This window comes from Acyrthosiphon pisum, chromosome A1 (genome assembly GCF_005508785.2).
Source record: "Acyrthosiphon pisum isolate AL4f chromosome A1, pea_aphid_22Mar2018_4r6ur, whole genome shotgun sequence".
Classification (NCBI taxonomy): domain Eukaryota; kingdom Metazoa; phylum Arthropoda; class Insecta; order Hemiptera; family Aphididae; genus Acyrthosiphon; species Acyrthosiphon pisum.
In genome coordinates this window covers 100,898,020-100,916,205 of record NC_042494.1, presented here as the reverse complement: position 1 = coordinate 100,916,205, position 18,186 = coordinate 100,898,020, and the positions used below count along the sequence as shown (strand labels likewise).

Sequence of the window (18,186 nt, the reverse complement as noted above, 5' to 3'; positions counted from 1 at the left end):
ATCTTTCTTTGTTTTACACTGTGTTTAGCTAATTTTGTAGCCAATTTTGAAACTTTTTGTACTTTTGCCCCCCTCCCCATGCCCCTCCCAAAATTAAGCCCTGGATCTGCCACTTAATGGGTTATCTGGACATATGGGCTCCAGTTCTGGAGTATTACTAAAAATTCAAACTTTTCGAAATATTTCCTTAAGAAAAATAACTAACGCCCCTCCCTTTGTTTCTAATCTTACACTCCAGAATGACTTACCAATAACAACAGTAGGTACTTGACGAAACAAACTCCCTTTTCATTGTAACTCTCTTATAAAAAATGTATCAACCTTATCTATTCCAGGTAATCCCCAAGACGGCTAAAGAGTAAATAGTGCCACGATCTTCTAAATGATGATTAACAACAAAACAATTTTTTTTAAATTTAATTAATTAAAAACTCAAAATAGGTAATGTCACTAATGGGTGGATTCTCCCCTCAAAATATTTACATGTAACTCCTCTCATCACATTTGCTTATTATTCTAAATACGAATATAGATTGTAAGCTTCTTATAAAAATGTTAAAAAAATATATCCATAAAATAGATACAATAATTTATTACAATACGCAATACTGTATATCTGTATTCCTTAAATATTTTTATAATTACATTAATTAATAAAAAATGTTATTTGTGAATAAGTTCCAAACCGTTTATTTAACACACGATTTGACGATCACAAGTTACAACATAATATATGTCTTATTAGAAAAAAAAATCTTACAAAAAAACGAACGATTATCTTAACTCGGAAGGTTAGATTAAACATTATTCATTAAAAGTTATGAATTATTTCTAATTATTAAATATACTTACCTATAGACTATAGTAAATATTAAGTTAAAATGTAAATTGTAAATATATAATAGTAGGTAGGCAACAAATATTATAATCATACAACAGAACGCTCAATGCTCATTAACTAAATAGTACAAACAAGTATTATTAATTAGTTATACTTTTAAACATTTACCGACCACATTATGAATTTAAGCTAAACACTTGAATATCATAAATAACCTAACTAAATATTTCACTAAAAAAACTGGGTACAATTTTACAAATTATGTACCATGTTTTAATATAATTACTTAGGTAATTTAAAATATAAGAATATGTGTCATATATTATTTGTACATTCTATTTACATTTAAATTGTATTACAGATGTATTGTTATTATTTAGTTTATTACTTACATGTTTTTATATGATAATAATTTACGACGAGAAAAACTCTTAATTTAATTTCTTATACAATCCACATTACCTATAGGCTATAATTGACTAACTTCATTATATTGTAGAATAATATGTAATAAATACTCATAACTCGTTACCAACTCCGCTTCTCGCATAGTCATTAATTATTAGTGTATAGCTTATTATATTTATTGGCTTTTAATTTTTAGCTATTGTGAATAAAATAAATGTTTATCGTTAATCTTAAAATAATATTGCAAAATAAATATTGTGTATATAATATTACATAATATATGTTATAAATTATAAAAGTACTCAAAGCATACAAGTTAATTCAGTAGGGGCGTAATTAGGAGGGGGATTAGGAGGATAGATCCCCCAAAACTTTTTTTTACTGCTAACATTTTGATAATAACCATTTAATATTCATGTTTGCTAAAAACGTATATCTCTCTCAAACCAAATTCCTAATTACGCCACTGTAATTCAGTGGCATATTAACTCGGGAGGGGAGGGGTATTTATGGATCCGGCCCCCCTCTATTGGCCCCATAAATACCTATCTAAACATCTAATATATATATTAATATATTCTGTGCTAATATAAGTTGTAAATGTGTTTGAAAAATTAGCTAGACTCAATCCATGAAAAATAAATACGCCACTGAGTTAATCTTACATACCAAAATATATTTTTTGAAATCATTTTGCTGGACTGGGTGTGTTGAACCCAAAAATATACGTGTGTAAATACATTTTAGGTCAATATATAGAAGGCATTGCGCCCTGCAAGCTTGTATGACGAATATAAATAGGATAAAATGCGATAAATAATTTATATAATAATAAGATATATAATATAATCAATATTTATTTTATGAAATCATCACGATTATGTACATAATATTATATAGTTATACAAATTTAAAATATACCTATACCTATATAGCTATATGAATAAAGTTTAAATAAATTTAACTTTCATAAATTACTACTCCAATTGTGCATAATACTTCCTAGTTCCTAAAGTTATTAATATCATCAATACTTATCCCCATGTTTTTAGTTATTGGTATTGAAATAATTATTACTGTAATGTTTTAACAATGAATATTATAATAAAGTGTGTACTATAATATTATAATATTAGTATCTACTTCTAAAAATTTAGATATGACTGAATTTAAGATGTTGAATAGCCTGAAATAACCTGTAACGGACCTTTTTTATTTCCCCTATGTTAACTAACTAGTTTTTTTAATTCCATTTGCTTGTTTAACCAGATTGTCATTTTAAATTAAACTCACAAGATGCTGTATCATATCAAAATTTTGTTAATGCCTATATTGTGTAATGTTGATACTCTAGCCACGAGACATGATATTATTATTTAGGGGCATTGAAAAAAATCATCATTATCCTGTTTCAACAATAACAATTAAAATACAATGAATAGCATATTATGTTTATAATATAATTGTTGATAAAATAATTAAAAATATTGAGTATTCACATCCCACAATCCACATGGTTATAACTTATATTTTGTTTGTAGTCGATTCTCGATTTATCTGCGCCCAATAGGTACCCAATATGTATAGGTGGTACAATACTGCAGTACTTGCATTCAACCACCTACAGAAGTTAAATTTTTCCGTACACCATCTCTCGTCAACATCAGCAGATCACTCCGTTAGTATCTTCATGACAGATACAGATAGAAACACTTTTCAGATGAACTGATCGTTAGTTTTCACTTTTCTGTATTTGAAACATTTATATGAAACAGGATACTATAACCCAAATCGTTGCATGGATAATAATATGCGAGTAGGGGAGAGCAGGGCAAAGCATATAGGTTAACTTTATTTGTCAAAAAATGGTGTCCAAACTATTATTTTAAGAACTATTTTTTTATATAACCATAAATTGACTTCTCAAATTCATTATTTATTCCTTCAAAAAATTTAATAAGCACTCAATTAAAAATTAACTATTAAAAATTATATTTTAATACATCAAGTTACATTTTAATAATTATAAGATTACGATGTTATGCTTATTTCTTTTACCATTTAAAGAATTTATGAATAAACATTTTTGTTGGTTTTTCAATGATATCATTTTTTTATACTTTTTACATGTTAAAAAAAATTTGGACCCCCCCCCCCCTTTGAAAAATTCCTGGGTACGCCTCTGAATGATACTAAATCATTATCCCGCAAAGACGATACACATTGCTGCCAACTTATACGCTCATTATTATTTAATCACCAATATTCAAAAAGTTATTAACTTTATTCACTTTTCCCAGCTATCCTACACTTTACCCTGGTCTCCCCTAAACCTACTACCTTGTCTATAAATTACTACAGTATACCAATACTATATATTTATACTAAACGTACTGCATCACTGCGCTATGATGACACGCGACTATCAATGATTTTGGTATAGTATAGGCCGTTCTATAAGTAAAAGGCTTGTGGTTACAATTAATTATCAATTACCTTAAACTAAAAGTTATTACCAAAAATATAACCAAAACCGTAAAAACGACTTGTTTATAAAATATAGAAACAAGGTTACATTTGGTTAAGCGCGAAAACATGCCTATTGTTATTTGTTACTTTGTGAGCTTTAAAAAAGGTTAAGTTACTTTTATTTTCTTATTAACTTGTATTTAAACAAGTTTAAAAAAATATAGTTAAGTTGCCCTGCCTATCGATGTGTGTCTATCGTCTGTGTTGGTTTTATTATTATTGGATTTTGTTTTTGAGAGTCCGTAAAAAAACTCGGATAACTAGTTTTTCACTATCACAAGCAACATCACCTCATCGTTCACACCAGTACATTGATAGGTATATTATGAAAAATAATGTAATCAAATAACGGTCGAAATGGCAATTATAATTTAAAACTCCTTTCGTGTTATCGACTCGTGTGATAATTATATGCAATTCTCGCAACTGGTGCATTTATTAATTTATCATAATATATTATTATGTATGCACACGGGAAAATGGTCGTTATCACAAGCACTACGAAGCCGAGTGCTAAACTCTATTATCACTTATTGCGAGAGGTTAAGTGTTTTTTTTTACAGTCCACAAGCCACCACACACACGCGTCTATTTTAACCTTATAGATCTGTTCACCTTTGGCTCATTGTAAATTCGTACACAAACACAATTATAATAGATAATATAATGTATTACGCGTCAACGACTACAGTGGTCTTGAAAATACTAACACAATGATTAATATGCGATTATGCGAACCTCTCCGTCTCTTGCTATAATAATTTATAGTAGGTAGGTACCTATATAATATACGCTATCGTACGTATATAGGATGCATGCGTTTTTCAGCGAGGTGTCATTAAACGGCGCTCGTCCAAATCGCCCCAAAACTCACAATCCCAAAGGTCAAAAATACTTATATAATATAATACCTATATTATTCATCGTCATCAACTCCTTCAATAGGTCCGGTTCATTCGCCATAACCCAAGGTACACATATATATTTACGCAGTAGGTAGGTACCTATACAATATATTATATTTATATTACAATATACGTAATTAAACGTTTTATACTCTCTGGATAAACAATATTTTGATAATGCTATAACAGAAAGTAACACCTAATACACGGATATCGTTTACACAAAAGCCGGGTTCACACATTTACTAATCGTTGAAGGCCAATTTTACTTTCATGCAATATTATATATAGCGTAGATTTTAATTTTTAACTTGTTAACTTTCATGCATGCGTATTGTGGCGGATCGGACAATTTTGTTCTTGCATACATACGAGGTGTGATCAAAAAATACCGGGATTTTTTTTTTATTTATTTAAATACACAAATAATATTTCAAATATTAGTCTCCTTTAAAGTATTCACTACCCGATGTTATACACTAGTCCCATATCTCCTGCCACTTTTTGAAGCAGTGTTGGAAATCTTCAACTTTAATTTGTTTGAGTTGATCCACTGCATTCTTTTTTACTGTTTCGATATCATCAAATCTTTGTCCTTTGAGGTCAGTTTTAATTTTTGGAAATAAAAAAAAATTGTAAAATAACGCATGCGACAAAAAGCAAACTACGTGAACTTGGCTAATACGAAATAAATAACTACCCGCGTTTTGCCGTTTTGCCACCTTGTTCCGGTTCGGTTTATTAATGATTTTTAGCAGTATACCTAAACATATCACTATATTAAATTATTATATACCATAATGTAACACTCATAAGTACAAGTAAAAAATTATCGTACGTATAGGATGCACATTGTACGCGTTTTTCGGTGAGGTGTCATTAAACGGCGCTCATCCGAATCGCCCTAAAACTCACAATCTAGTATGTATCTACATAAAAATAAGTCAGAAATACTTAAATAATATTATACTCGTCGTACGCAGTAGGTAGGTATACTATGTTTTGTGCTCAGTGCCCTGTTTAATAAAATATTATTATATTCACAGTATACGTACCTATACGTAGTGTTTGAAAATTTCATGAAATTTAAAAAAATGAAATATTTCAATTATCATTATTTTTGTAGTTTTGTCTTTTGAAATATTAAATAATTAATCTGAATAAATTAAATACCTCATTAGTCATTGACACACATTTTTTTCTTAGTTTTAATGTATAATAATATAATATTGTATTTTTTTGCTGTACCTATTATTTGATGTAAAAATGTTAAATAAATAAGGAGTAGATAGGTATATTGTATATGTACCATGTACGTGGTAACTTATATAGTTATATGTTAAAAATCAGATCAGAGTTTTCTTGATCGAGAATCCTTATGACATGTATTTGTATATAAAAAAAACATAATAAAATAAAAATAAAAATATAAAAATGGAATATAAATTTAAAAAAAAACGCTTGGGTATAACGTTTATCATATATGTTATGTTATGAAAATCATTGTTTCTTATTAATGTTAACATGTATTATAATTATATAAAACAAAAAACATAATAAATATTAAAAAGAAACAGTAAAAGGAAACCAGTACTTAGGTATATATTATAAAAATCATAGTTTTCTTGCTAACGATTCACATGAAATAATATAAATTATAATTATAATTTATATATAATAAAAATATAAAACAAAATAATATTTAAAAAATAAAAATGAAATAATTAATAAAAATCCAATATTTCACAAAACATTATTTCATGAAATATTTCTCATACTTCAAACACTACCTATACGTAATTAAACGTTATCTACGCTCTGGACAAATGATACTTTGATAAAGCTATATAATAGAAAATATCGATACAGTAAAAATAATTAACACCTAGCTAATACATAGGTATCATGTATACGTGAAAGCCGGGTTCACACATTTACATTTCCCCGAAGGCCAATTTTACTTTCATGCAATATTATATAGCATACAATTTGAATTTGAACTTGCATGCATGATGCATATATTGTGTCCGATCGGATAATTTTGTTCTTGCATACCTACATAAAATAACGAATGCGAGAAAAAGTAAACAGAATATTGTACGAAATAATATGTGAACTCAGCAATAAACAACTATGTAATATCGCACGAGTTTTTCCGTTTTTTCTTCTCATTCCGGTTAGGCTTGTTATTGATTTTCAGCAGTATACCTAAATATATCATTATATTATATTATTATATACAATAATGCAGTACCTGAACATGTAAACAACTATATTATTAACAAATAACTATTTTATTGTGTCCATGTCCGTGTCCAGTAAATGACTACTACGATGATGCCATATCGTTGCCGTTGCGGCGGCGGGTTGATTTCGACATTAATGGCGGCTGCTGTCCTCGTGTGCGGTGCTGTCGCAGGGACGATGCAAGTCGAGTACAGCTGGGTGTACGTGGACTATACATTTGTCAGTCCGAATCACCGAGAATCGGCCATCAACTCCGGGAAGTTCATTCCTGAAAACTGTGTCATACTGGACGTGGACATATTTCAAGGTGAATATAATATGTATACGACTCCGGCTACCTAGCTATTATAATCATCAGGATTAACTTGACTGCATCGTATAAGAAACCTTCGTCTAGGAAACCTCCGTATAGGAATCTATTTATTTAACAGCTCGCCATCATCTAGATTCATATCAGACTGAATTAGTTTGGCGACAACACTTAGCAAACGGTCCATTTTCTAAAATTGTAATGGATATTAAAACGTACCTACTACCTAGGTACTTTCCTCCGAATATTTTGATTTTAACTATTTAATTTTTGTTTAACATTTTTAAATAATTTTTATAGGTACTTATCCATTATTTTTACCTGAATTTTTTACCACCTATTAAATGTAATAACTGATTGATAGTTGATTAAATGCCAACAATATAATACGAATATATGTATATAGTTTTTTATTTAATAAATTGTGGTAGTCAAGATAACCTAGATAATTTATTATAACAGGAAGTCCTGGAAATATGTCGGTAGTCAAGATAACCCGGAAAAACCCGTATTTGTTATGACACTTATTATTGTATCAGTTAATATATTGTTGAGTCACGTATGAAACCCTGTACCTACATAGCATATAATATTGCCATTGGTATATATAGTTTTTCTCAGTGAGGCCCAGTAATCATTCGAAATTAATTTAAATGAATAAAAAAATAAATAAAATACTAGTATACTACCAAGGCAACATCCTACCTTGGCGAAAGGGGAGGGGGAGCTTTGGAGGCTAAATCCCACCCAAAAAATACAAAGCAGAATAGTTTCAATATAACTCAATGACTGAATAATGTGCCTACTGTTTACAAAAACATGTTTGTATCGCCTGTATAGACGAAGAAAAAAATATGGAAAACAATATGTAAAATAGCCAATAGGTATGAAGTATATATTTATTATACAGGCAATTATACAGCAACACAGCGGTGAACCCGTGGGGGGGGGAGATCAGCTGACCCACAGTTTTTTTCTCAGTTAAATGTGGCACCTCAAAATGACAAACTACATAATATTTTTTTTATTTGAAAAAATATGTTCAATAATAAAATAATATTAAATAGGTAATAATAATTTATAAAATATAGGAGGTACACCTATTCAAGAATGTTTCTATACAAATGTAAATAATGTAATTATAAATGTGTAAGTATATTATGATATAACTATGTATATACAGACGTGAAGACCGAGTAATGAGTATTGAAGTAAAAATAGAGCGTACGAAATCGTGCTTAAACTAATGGACTTAAATAATGTATATTTATGTACCTAATTCGAAAAACCCGGGTATAAAATATCTATAATAAGCTGCGTACCGTACGGCTGTGATATTGAGCAAGGAAAGCAATGTAGCACAAACAATTGATTATAAGGTATAATAGTTATAGGTATAATAGTGTGACAAGTTAGAGATGTGAGTGCTGTACATTTACCGTAAATTTTACCATTTTTTTTTTTACCGGTAAATTATTTTTTACCAAAAAAAATGTTGTGTGGCCCCTCTAATCAAATGAAATCAAAAACGCCTAGTCTGAATCGCAAAGAAATATCTTTTTTATCAAATGATACTGTGATATTTCATTTGTAATATCGATATACTTGTTATTGTTTATATAATTTGTTATAGACAATAGTTTCAATATTCTGCCACCCCTACTATATATTAGAACATTAAATATCAGTAGGTAATTAGGAAACATTTTTGATTTCAGATTTGGAGCTTAGATGATTTTAAAACGTTATTAATTAATAATTACTATTGATCTATCAATATAAATAATTTGTAAAAATGATCTAAGTATACCAAATATTACATTTAATATTATATAATATTACGTATAGTTTATATTATTGTAAAACCATATTTAAGTATAATTATCCTTAGTATAAAAAATTTAATAATTCAGCAACTACTTATTAGAATTCTGATAAAGATACATCAACATTTTCAAGAAATGCAATTGCTAAATAATTTGCAGTAAAACGTGTAATAACATAAAATAATTAATGGTATAACGCATTATTCCTTGAGACCGTAATACGTATTATTTCCAATAATATATGTAAATAATTTCAAACATTTAACTTTCTCTTTTGGCTTATGCCCATCTGAAGATAAAAATATTGGTTTGAATTCAAATTCTGCTGTTATCAAACAACGAGTGTTTGTAACGGTTCCTCGTATCAAGCCGGGAAATCCTGCATCGATCGCAGAAGTAGTTCCAGGAGATCGCCCAAGTTCCGTGCTATTAGCGCCGTACCCGAATTGGAAGGTAAATACGATTTCGGAAGGCACGATCAATTGCGACAATACGATTGTTTCAGTATTTAGAACCAAAGTGAGTGAACAATAACAACTAAAATATAAAAATGACCAAATCAATTCATACACACGTATTTAGATTGACTATCTAGGTCGATTTTGGGTTGTTGATGTCGGAACATTAGACCAATTTGATATGGCAGCTCGTTCCGTGTGTCCTCCAAAACTTTTGATATTTGACTTGAAAAATGGCGATAGAGTTATAAGTAAGTATGAATAAAATATAAAGTATAAAGTCTTAGAACTGTTTAATTTTAATTTTTTCAATACTCTGACGTCTCTAATTTTGTCTCGTATCATTGTTATAGAAAAGTATAAATTTCCATCGTCACAGGTAAAAGACGTTTCGTTGTTTACTAACATCGAAGTCGATATCAGAGATTCAAAAGCCTGTAATACATTTGCATACATAACTGATACTGATGCATATAAACTTGTAGTGTACGATTTTAAAAATGACGAAAGTTGGGTGATAGATCAAGCTTACTTCTACCCGTTCCCAAATAAGGCTCATTTTAAAATTAAAGGAGTTGACTTAGACTTTATGGATGGAATATTAGGATTAGCCTTAGGTAATATATTTAGCTTTGTAATTAGTGAGTACCAGCTATAATATATAATATCACGATGATTAGAAATTATATTTTTTAGGTCCTATAATACAAAACGATCGAAAATTGTATTTTCACGCCTTCGCTAGCATCAGGGAATCGTGGGTGAACACCAACACATTACAAAATAAATCGATGTTTCAAAATGGTTTAATCGACGGTTCCGGTAGATTCTTTTTGTCTTCGGAAGTTAGAGAAACCCAATCTAGTGTTGAAGTGATGACTGACAATGGAGTATTAATATACGCATCAATGGACAACAGTTTGGGTTGTTGGAATACCCAGGACCCATTTACAACTAAATACATCCACACGATATATAAGGTACCTGTATAATAACTACATACACACATAAAATGTGGTTGTAGACTTATGGTACCTATACGTTTCTATATTTTGTTTTAAATTGTATATGAGTTAAAATCTTCGTAAAATATGCTACCTAATATTAAAACTTATAGGGTTACTATATAATATGACACGAGTGTATTATTTATGTATCATCGGATACTGGCAAATTCCCCAGTACCCCAAATACCTACCACAGGTAGCTGATAAGTTTAGTTTTGAGGAGGACACCAGTAGTTAAGCCTCGGGTTAACAATAGATTTTGGAAACATTTTACTCACTCGGAAAATGGGTATTACGTATGTCGACCCAAAATGTTATATATTGATCATAAATCATGAAACAAATTAAAAAATATTCTTGAAGATATACTGTAATAGGTAATTACTTTTCTTCACGGTTTCTTTATTAAACAGCTAATAAGACAATCCTAGATTTATTGGTTCAAAATACAAACCAAAAAAATAACAAATAATTGTAAATTGTATGGATTATTCTCACTCTACTCTAAATCTAAAAATACTAGCAGACAGTAGTATATTTCACACTACTTAATTCAATGAAATTACGTAGTCAAAGCCTAAAATGTTTAATTTATTTTTTTTCTTAATGAGACTAACATCTAAATCTTATTTGCCTTTTTAAGTGAAAATACAAATAATTTTGAAGGGTAGTGGAGAGCATTTGTTCAGTATTTAATGTAAAATCCAAATTTATAATCGCATACTTTGTAATTTTTTAGAGTGACGAAGATTTTCAATTTCCTAGTGGCATGAAAATTGTTGGTGACAAAGTGTGGGCAGTGTCAAGTCAACTTCAAAATCAATTCACAACTATGGTAACTGATAGTAATTCAGTCAAGTATAGGGTGCTAGTTGGTCAAGTGGACGAATTGATAAAAAGCACAGGATGCAATAAGAGGTTAGCATCTAATATACAGAATCTTGACCCCTCAAAAGATCGCCTAGTATTTAGTAGTAAATAAAAGTAAATACGGGAAAATGGATGCTTGCTTGCCATGTTTTCATAGAATAATTTACGACGTAAAAAACTTTTAATTTAATTTCTTATACTATCCGCATGGCCTATAATTGATCTTACTTCATTATATAGAATAATATGTATAATAAATACTTATAACTCGTTACCTACTCGTATAGTAATTAGTTATTAGTTTTTTACTTATTATACTTATTAGCTGTACATTTTTAGCTAGGTATCGTGAATAAAATACATTTTTATAAATTTATAATTTATAAATTTATTTATTTATATAAATTAATATTTCAAAATAAATATTGTGTTGTGTACGTACATCTTAAACAATCAACAATCAATATTTATTTAATGAAAATTATCACGAGTAGTTGCATAAATGCAAAATACATAATATAAAGAATAAAATTGAAATAAATTTAACTTTCATAAATTACCACTCCAATAATTGTGCATACTTCCTACAGTTATTAGTGCTATCGCCTATTAGTACATACACTCATGTTTTTAGATATTAGTGTTCAAATAATTACTACTGTAATGTTTCAACAATAAATATTATAATAAAGTGTAATATTATATTATAGGTATCTATTTCTAAAAATGTAGATATGACTGAATTTAAGATGTTGAATAGTTTTTAATAACTAATAACCTTTTTTTTTTTGTGATATCGAGAGCCAGAGGAGGAACCGCGTTAGCATTACTTCTCCTCCGTCTCCCATCGTTTATTGATTAACAATTACATCAAAGTTTAGCGGTGGGACAGTCCCCCACTCACTAATATTCATAAGCATTATATAAGTTATGGGATCACAGTTATGGTCACTGCCGAGCCTCAGCAGCCGGACGGACTCGCTCCTCTTCTTCCTTCAGTGAGAGAATACGTTCGACCATCCCATAGAACAGCCGGAATGACTCCTCCGCATTCCTCAGTATAGCTACCCTTTCGTCCGGGTCAGCTGGAAGCTCGTCGAATGGCGGCCCGCAGATTATGTCCTGGATGTCGGCTGTGCACGGTCTGTGCGCCAACTGGGTAGACAGGGGGTCGCGGAGGGCGTTCCAGTAGTCGCACTCGATCAGAGTGTGCTCCGCCGTATCCTCGCCGCCCCTGCACTGCAGACACATTGGGCTGGCGGCCCTGTCTCTCTTGTAGAGGTATGAGTGGAAGCAGCCGTGTTCCGTTAGCGCCTGTGACATGTGATACGTCAGGGGCACTAGCGGAACAGTTCTTCCCAACCAACGTCCGATAAATGGGATGCAGGAGCAGGTCCGGGACGCTTTCCTAGTGGCTTCCCATCTTTGTTGCCACGCCTCGATTGTCTGGGATCTTTCTTCTTTTTTCACGGTCTGTTTGGACGGCCGTGGCTCACCAGGCGTGATGTCGGCAAGGAGTCGGGACCGGATCCTGGCCCGTTCCAGGCCGAGTAAATCGGCGGGAACCGTGGAGGCCAGGACCAGGGAGGCCTCGTCGGATACGGTGTGGTATGCACGGATGGTTCTCAGCGCCGACGCTCTTTGTGAACGGATCAGGTTCGTTTTGGTCCTGGCTACCGCGGCAACCCTGTTGATCCAGACGGGGGCGGCGTACAGCAACAACTGACTGTCTACCACGGAGTTGAGCAGCTTTCTTTTCCACTCGCAGGGGCCACCTATGTTGGGCATGAGTCTGGCCAACGCAGCCACCGTGCGCGCTGCTGTTTTGGCCACGACGTCCACGTGAGCCGCAAAGGTGAGCCTCTTGTCCAGTATCACTCCAAGGTATCTGATGCTGTTGAACAGTACTATTGGGTGTCTCCCGATTGAAAGCCTTGGAGAGATGTACGCGCGTTTCCTGGACAGGATGACGGCTTCCGTGTTTTGGTGCGCCAACTCCAGGCCGTGGTTCGTCATCCAATCGTCGATTTCCTGCAGGGTGGGGTTGACAAGATCCTCCAGTAACTGACCCGTAAGTGCCGTTCCTACGACGGCCAGATCGTCGGCGAACCCTATGAACTGTACCCCAGGTGGCACGTCCATCTTCAGTAGGGCGTCGTATGCGACATTCCACAGAGCCGGCCCAAGGACGGATCCCTGTGGAACCCCACACGTGACTGACCTGGAAGTCCTGTCCGCTCCGGTAAGTAGCGCCCTGTCAGAGAGCCACGACCTGAACATCTCCACCAGGTATTCCGGCGTTTGAATGCCCCTAAGAGCGGCGTCGATAACTGGCCACCTCAGGGAGTTAAAGGCGTTTTTGACATCGAGGGCCACCAGGATGCACAAGTTATTTTGGCCGGGGGTGGCGGCTGCCTGTGCAGAGAGACTGAAAACGTTGGAGACCGCCGACTCAGTGCTGCTGCCCTTGCGGAATCCGAATTGGTTGGGCGCTCTCCTACTGGCCCCGTGCTCGTCAAGGTGCTTCTCCAGGCGCTGGAGTAGAAGCCGTTCGAGGAGCTTGCTCGTCGTGTCCAGCATGCAGATTGGCCTGTAGTTTGAAGGGGCATCAAGGGGCTTGTCCGCACCTTTCCTGATCAGCACTAAACGGGCAATTTTCCAACGTGGTATGGAAACACCAAAGCGCCTAGGCAGTCATTCATCGAGTTCAGTACTTCTTGGGTCTGAGTTGTGACGAGGGCCCTGAGGACCTCGTTCGGGACGCCTGAAGGACCGGGAGCCTTCCCTGGAGAGAGCCTGCGGGTAGCCACTCGCAGTTCGTCGAAGGTGAACTCGGGCACAACCCTCTGGAACTCCAGCACGTTGTGCTCCGGGTCGAATACCTAGAATATGTCATTTGTGGCAGCCAAGGAAGCCAGGTTCCAGTCGGTGACGGGAGCCGCGGGGAACAGGGCGTCTGCTATCAGCGCTTCTCTGCCCCCAGAGCCAGCTGCTGGGTTGCGGATGCCGAATAACTAATAACCTGTAATGGGCCTTTTTTCATGTTCCCTATTAACTCGTTTTTAGTAAACCTATTCCAAAATTAAAGCACAATGAGTAGCATATTATGTTTATCAGTTTTTGATTGTAATTAAAAATATTGATTATCCATATTCCACATTCCACGTGGTTTCGAAGTCGAATCTCGTTTTATCTGCGCCCAACCATTTCTTATAGGTGGTACAATACTGCAAATATCTAATACCTTTACAAGTTCAAGTTTCCATGCACTACCTCTTGAAAACAACGGCATTCAGCAGATCACTCCGTTAGTAGCCAAGTATCTCCTTTACAGGCACAGAGATTCAAACATTGTTGAATTGTTCAGATGAACTCATCGCTAGTTTTCTGTGTTTGAAACGGTTATACGAAACGCAATACTATAACCCAAATAATTGCTTGGATATTGGATAATAATATACGAGTATCTAGTCTATGAATATTGAATATACAAAAATACCAATTGATTAATTGGTACCTACAACAGGTATTTTGTAGTAATAGAACCTTATTACTACTACAGTACTACGCCCTTATAAGTTATAAGTAAAAAATTATATTTAATATTAAGTATTATAGTTAATTTAGGTGTAAAAAAAAATTCAAAATATTCTGTTGAATTAATTTGTTATTATACATTTAAGGAACGAGTACTGAGGAATTAGTTGATTTTTATAAACTTACAATGATGTGCATTTTTTTATGTCTGTCATTATGTTATTTTGGAGCAGAAAGTTCATAAGTTATAACTTATAACTTATAAGTATCTGTCTCGACCTAATTACCACATTGCACCATAGGTACAATATTGAATATGGTAAAAAAAATCCAAAGTACTATTATCAAGTATAGGTAAGCGCTTTAACATTAAATAAAAGAATATATATTATATATAGTATATTATAGTATATACCTATAGTCAAAGGTGGGTAAGTTAATGAAAATAATTAACTTAAGTTAAGAAGACACAAGATCGATAAGTTAAAAGTTAATATAGAAAAAAATATTAACTTAACTCAGTTTAAAAAAAGTTAATCAATTTTTTTTTAATTGGTATGTAAATCACATAAAGAGTGAATGTGTCTTTCTAGTTTCTAATTTATAAATTATAAAAAACAATTTTATTGAACTTTTTTCATAATGTACTGCACTGTATACCCTTTTACTTTCACTTTACTAATATGTACTAATTCAAACTATAGGTACTCATCTCAAATTAATAATTTAACAAATATATTTTTTTATATCTTATAGAAATTGAATAATATAAAGTTATATAACATTAAAACATAACAATTGTCATTTTGTAATTTAAAATTATTAATTTTATTAAAAACATTTATAATTGCAACTTGCATAATATATAATTCACAACTTAATAAAATATATAAATATACACAAAATGATGTTATCAAGATAAAGAACAGAAATGTTTGTGTTTTTGTATTGGAATATTTTTATTTTATACTGATATAGTAATATTTACGCATAAACGAAAAATTTCGAAATGTTTTTAACTTGGTGGATTTTTTTAAAATCAACTGAGAAAAGCTAAGTTATTTCAACTATAAATTAAACTAGTTAAGTTCATAAGTTGTTCAGAAAATAAACTAACTAGTTAAGTTAAAAAATTAACTTTAACTTTTTAACTAGTTATTGCCCACCTTTGCCTATAGTCTACATTTATTATAATTAGTTGATGTGGGTAGTAGTTACTTTACGTTTTGAGCTACTCTTAAAAATTGTAATATAAAATAAGTTATTTTCTTACCTACTAAATAAAATCAAAGTAATCCACTCCTTACTGAAATTTTAAGTGCATATTATTATACTATATTATATTTATTTATTTAAAATTGTATAAACGTTAAGTAAAAGTAGGCTAATAACGTTCAATGTCGAAAACCTATTCACAAATATTTAAAAAAAAAACCTATATATTTAAGTACCTAGGCACAAATCCTAAATAAAATAATACTTGTATTAAAGCGATAATGATTTGTATAATATATAATTTATATAGGCATATAGCCTATATAGGTACCAGCTTCCTATTCTAAGAAAAATATCAACCTTATAAAATTAAATAGTTTAATTCAACAATTTAATATAATTTAATTTAGGTACATCAAAATAAAATAATTATTTTAGTTGATTATATTATTATAGGCTACATTTTTTACTGGTGTTTCGAAAAATGTAATTATCTTTCTCATCAAACAAGAGAAAGCCTGGTCAAAAATAATTATATATATAAAAAAATCTTAAGGTACCTACATCATAAGCAGTATATTTATTTAGATTAACAAATCATTGATTTTATGTATCCTAAAATAATTATGGATAATACCATTGATAATCAATGATAATACTTAATGAGGAGAGAATTTAGAGTTATTTTCTTAACAAACGAGTAAAAACGACATAATAGTATAATACAGCACTGATGTTTGATTAACAAAAGTAAAATCAATTATGAGCGTTAAAAAGGCACAATAATGGGATGACCGAATGTACAAACCAGCTAATACTGTAATAATATGTGACGTGTATAAAGAAGTTAATATAGCGGTAAGCTAGGAACCATTGTTGTTAGGTAATAGGTACCTATAATATCTTAAATTATGAGTTTGTCTGTCTGGTAATAAATTGGTATGTGTAATCACTATAATACCTGAATACCATACTGTGAATAAGAATAACATAAACACATTATATTATTAAATTCACCCACCAAACTATACGATAATTTTTGTAAAAAAAAAAACTATAATTGTGGATAATATTTTGAACATTTTTGTTAAATATTCAATAAATAATGTTCGTAAACAATATTCTATTGAATATACCTATTGGCTATTATATTATGTTGAGAATGTTATAAATTCATTCAATAACCATTGGAAAGGCCAACTGATATTTTACTAACATATCTAGATTATAATTTATAAGATAATATTAGAAAGGAGGACCGAGAAGTAACTTTATCAAGATGGAATAATTTAAAAGGAATCAGAGAATTTGAGAAATACAAAACCACACTTCAAGAATTCCAAACAATCTTTACAATAAATATATGATTATGCAACTGTATAGGTAAGCAATTCAATAATAGTCAGACTCATGACAGCTAAAATATATAGTTGAAATAAATATAATTTTAATTTTAATAAAAGTAAACAGTTTGAATAAGGTTAGATACTTTCTATTCTTGTAAAAAATGTTGAATACATTTTACTGAACTTATTTTCTTATGGGATTATAGGGGCATATAATGGCATTATATTATTATGAACGAAAATAATAGGTGCAGGGCAGTGCTCTCATTTAAGGTGATGCATTATTCCTTCATCCTTGACTTCATACAATCATGCTAATTGCATCCTAAAGGGTATTACTGTATGATTTGGCACATTTATTACCTTTGTCGCCGTACGACTAAGCACATTTGAAATATTACAATGATATAACCGTAGACCCAAAAACACAGTAGGTACTATTGAGCACGAATTTTATTGTTATGCTACGGACGCCATCAGTGGCGTAACTAGGTATAGGTATCTGTATTACTTACATGTTCAAATTTAAAAGTTCATGTCAATTCTTTTATATTGGTTCTTAACTTTGATAATTGACATCAGTCGTTATTTTATAAATGGCTAATACAGTAATACCTGGATAAAACATTTTATTAATTTATGTGGGTAAGTTAGAAAATGTATGTATGTTGTATACAAAAATGTACA

General features: G+C 31.7%; 1 protein-coding gene across 3 annotated transcripts; it reads left to right on the top strand.

Annotated features, from left to right (window-relative positions):
* The first annotated feature begins 4,458 nt into the window (after positions 1–4,458).
* Positions 4,459–12,108, top strand: LOC100160570 (protein yellow-like). 3 transcript variants are annotated; one of them, XM_016801442.2, is made up of 7 exons: positions 4,459–4,774; positions 7,003–7,237; positions 9,362–9,585; positions 9,649–9,775; positions 9,878–10,141; positions 10,221–10,504; positions 11,271–12,108. In XM_016801442.2, the coding sequence occupies exons 2-7, from the start codon at positions 7,006–7,008 to the stop codon at positions 11,511–11,513; spliced, it is 1,374 nt and encodes a 457-aa protein (XP_016656931.1). In that variant the 5' UTR covers positions 4,459–4,774; positions 7,003–7,005; the 3' UTR covers positions 11,514–12,108. The 3 variants fall into 3 exon arrangements, with proteins under 3 accessions (XP_016656931.1, XP_001942648.2, XP_029343768.1); XM_001942613.5 differs by having other exon boundaries at positions 4,469–4,749; XM_029487908.1 differs by lacking the exon at positions 4,459–4,774 and adding an exon at positions 4,801–5,285.
* Positions 12,109–18,186: the final 6,078 nt, after the last annotated feature.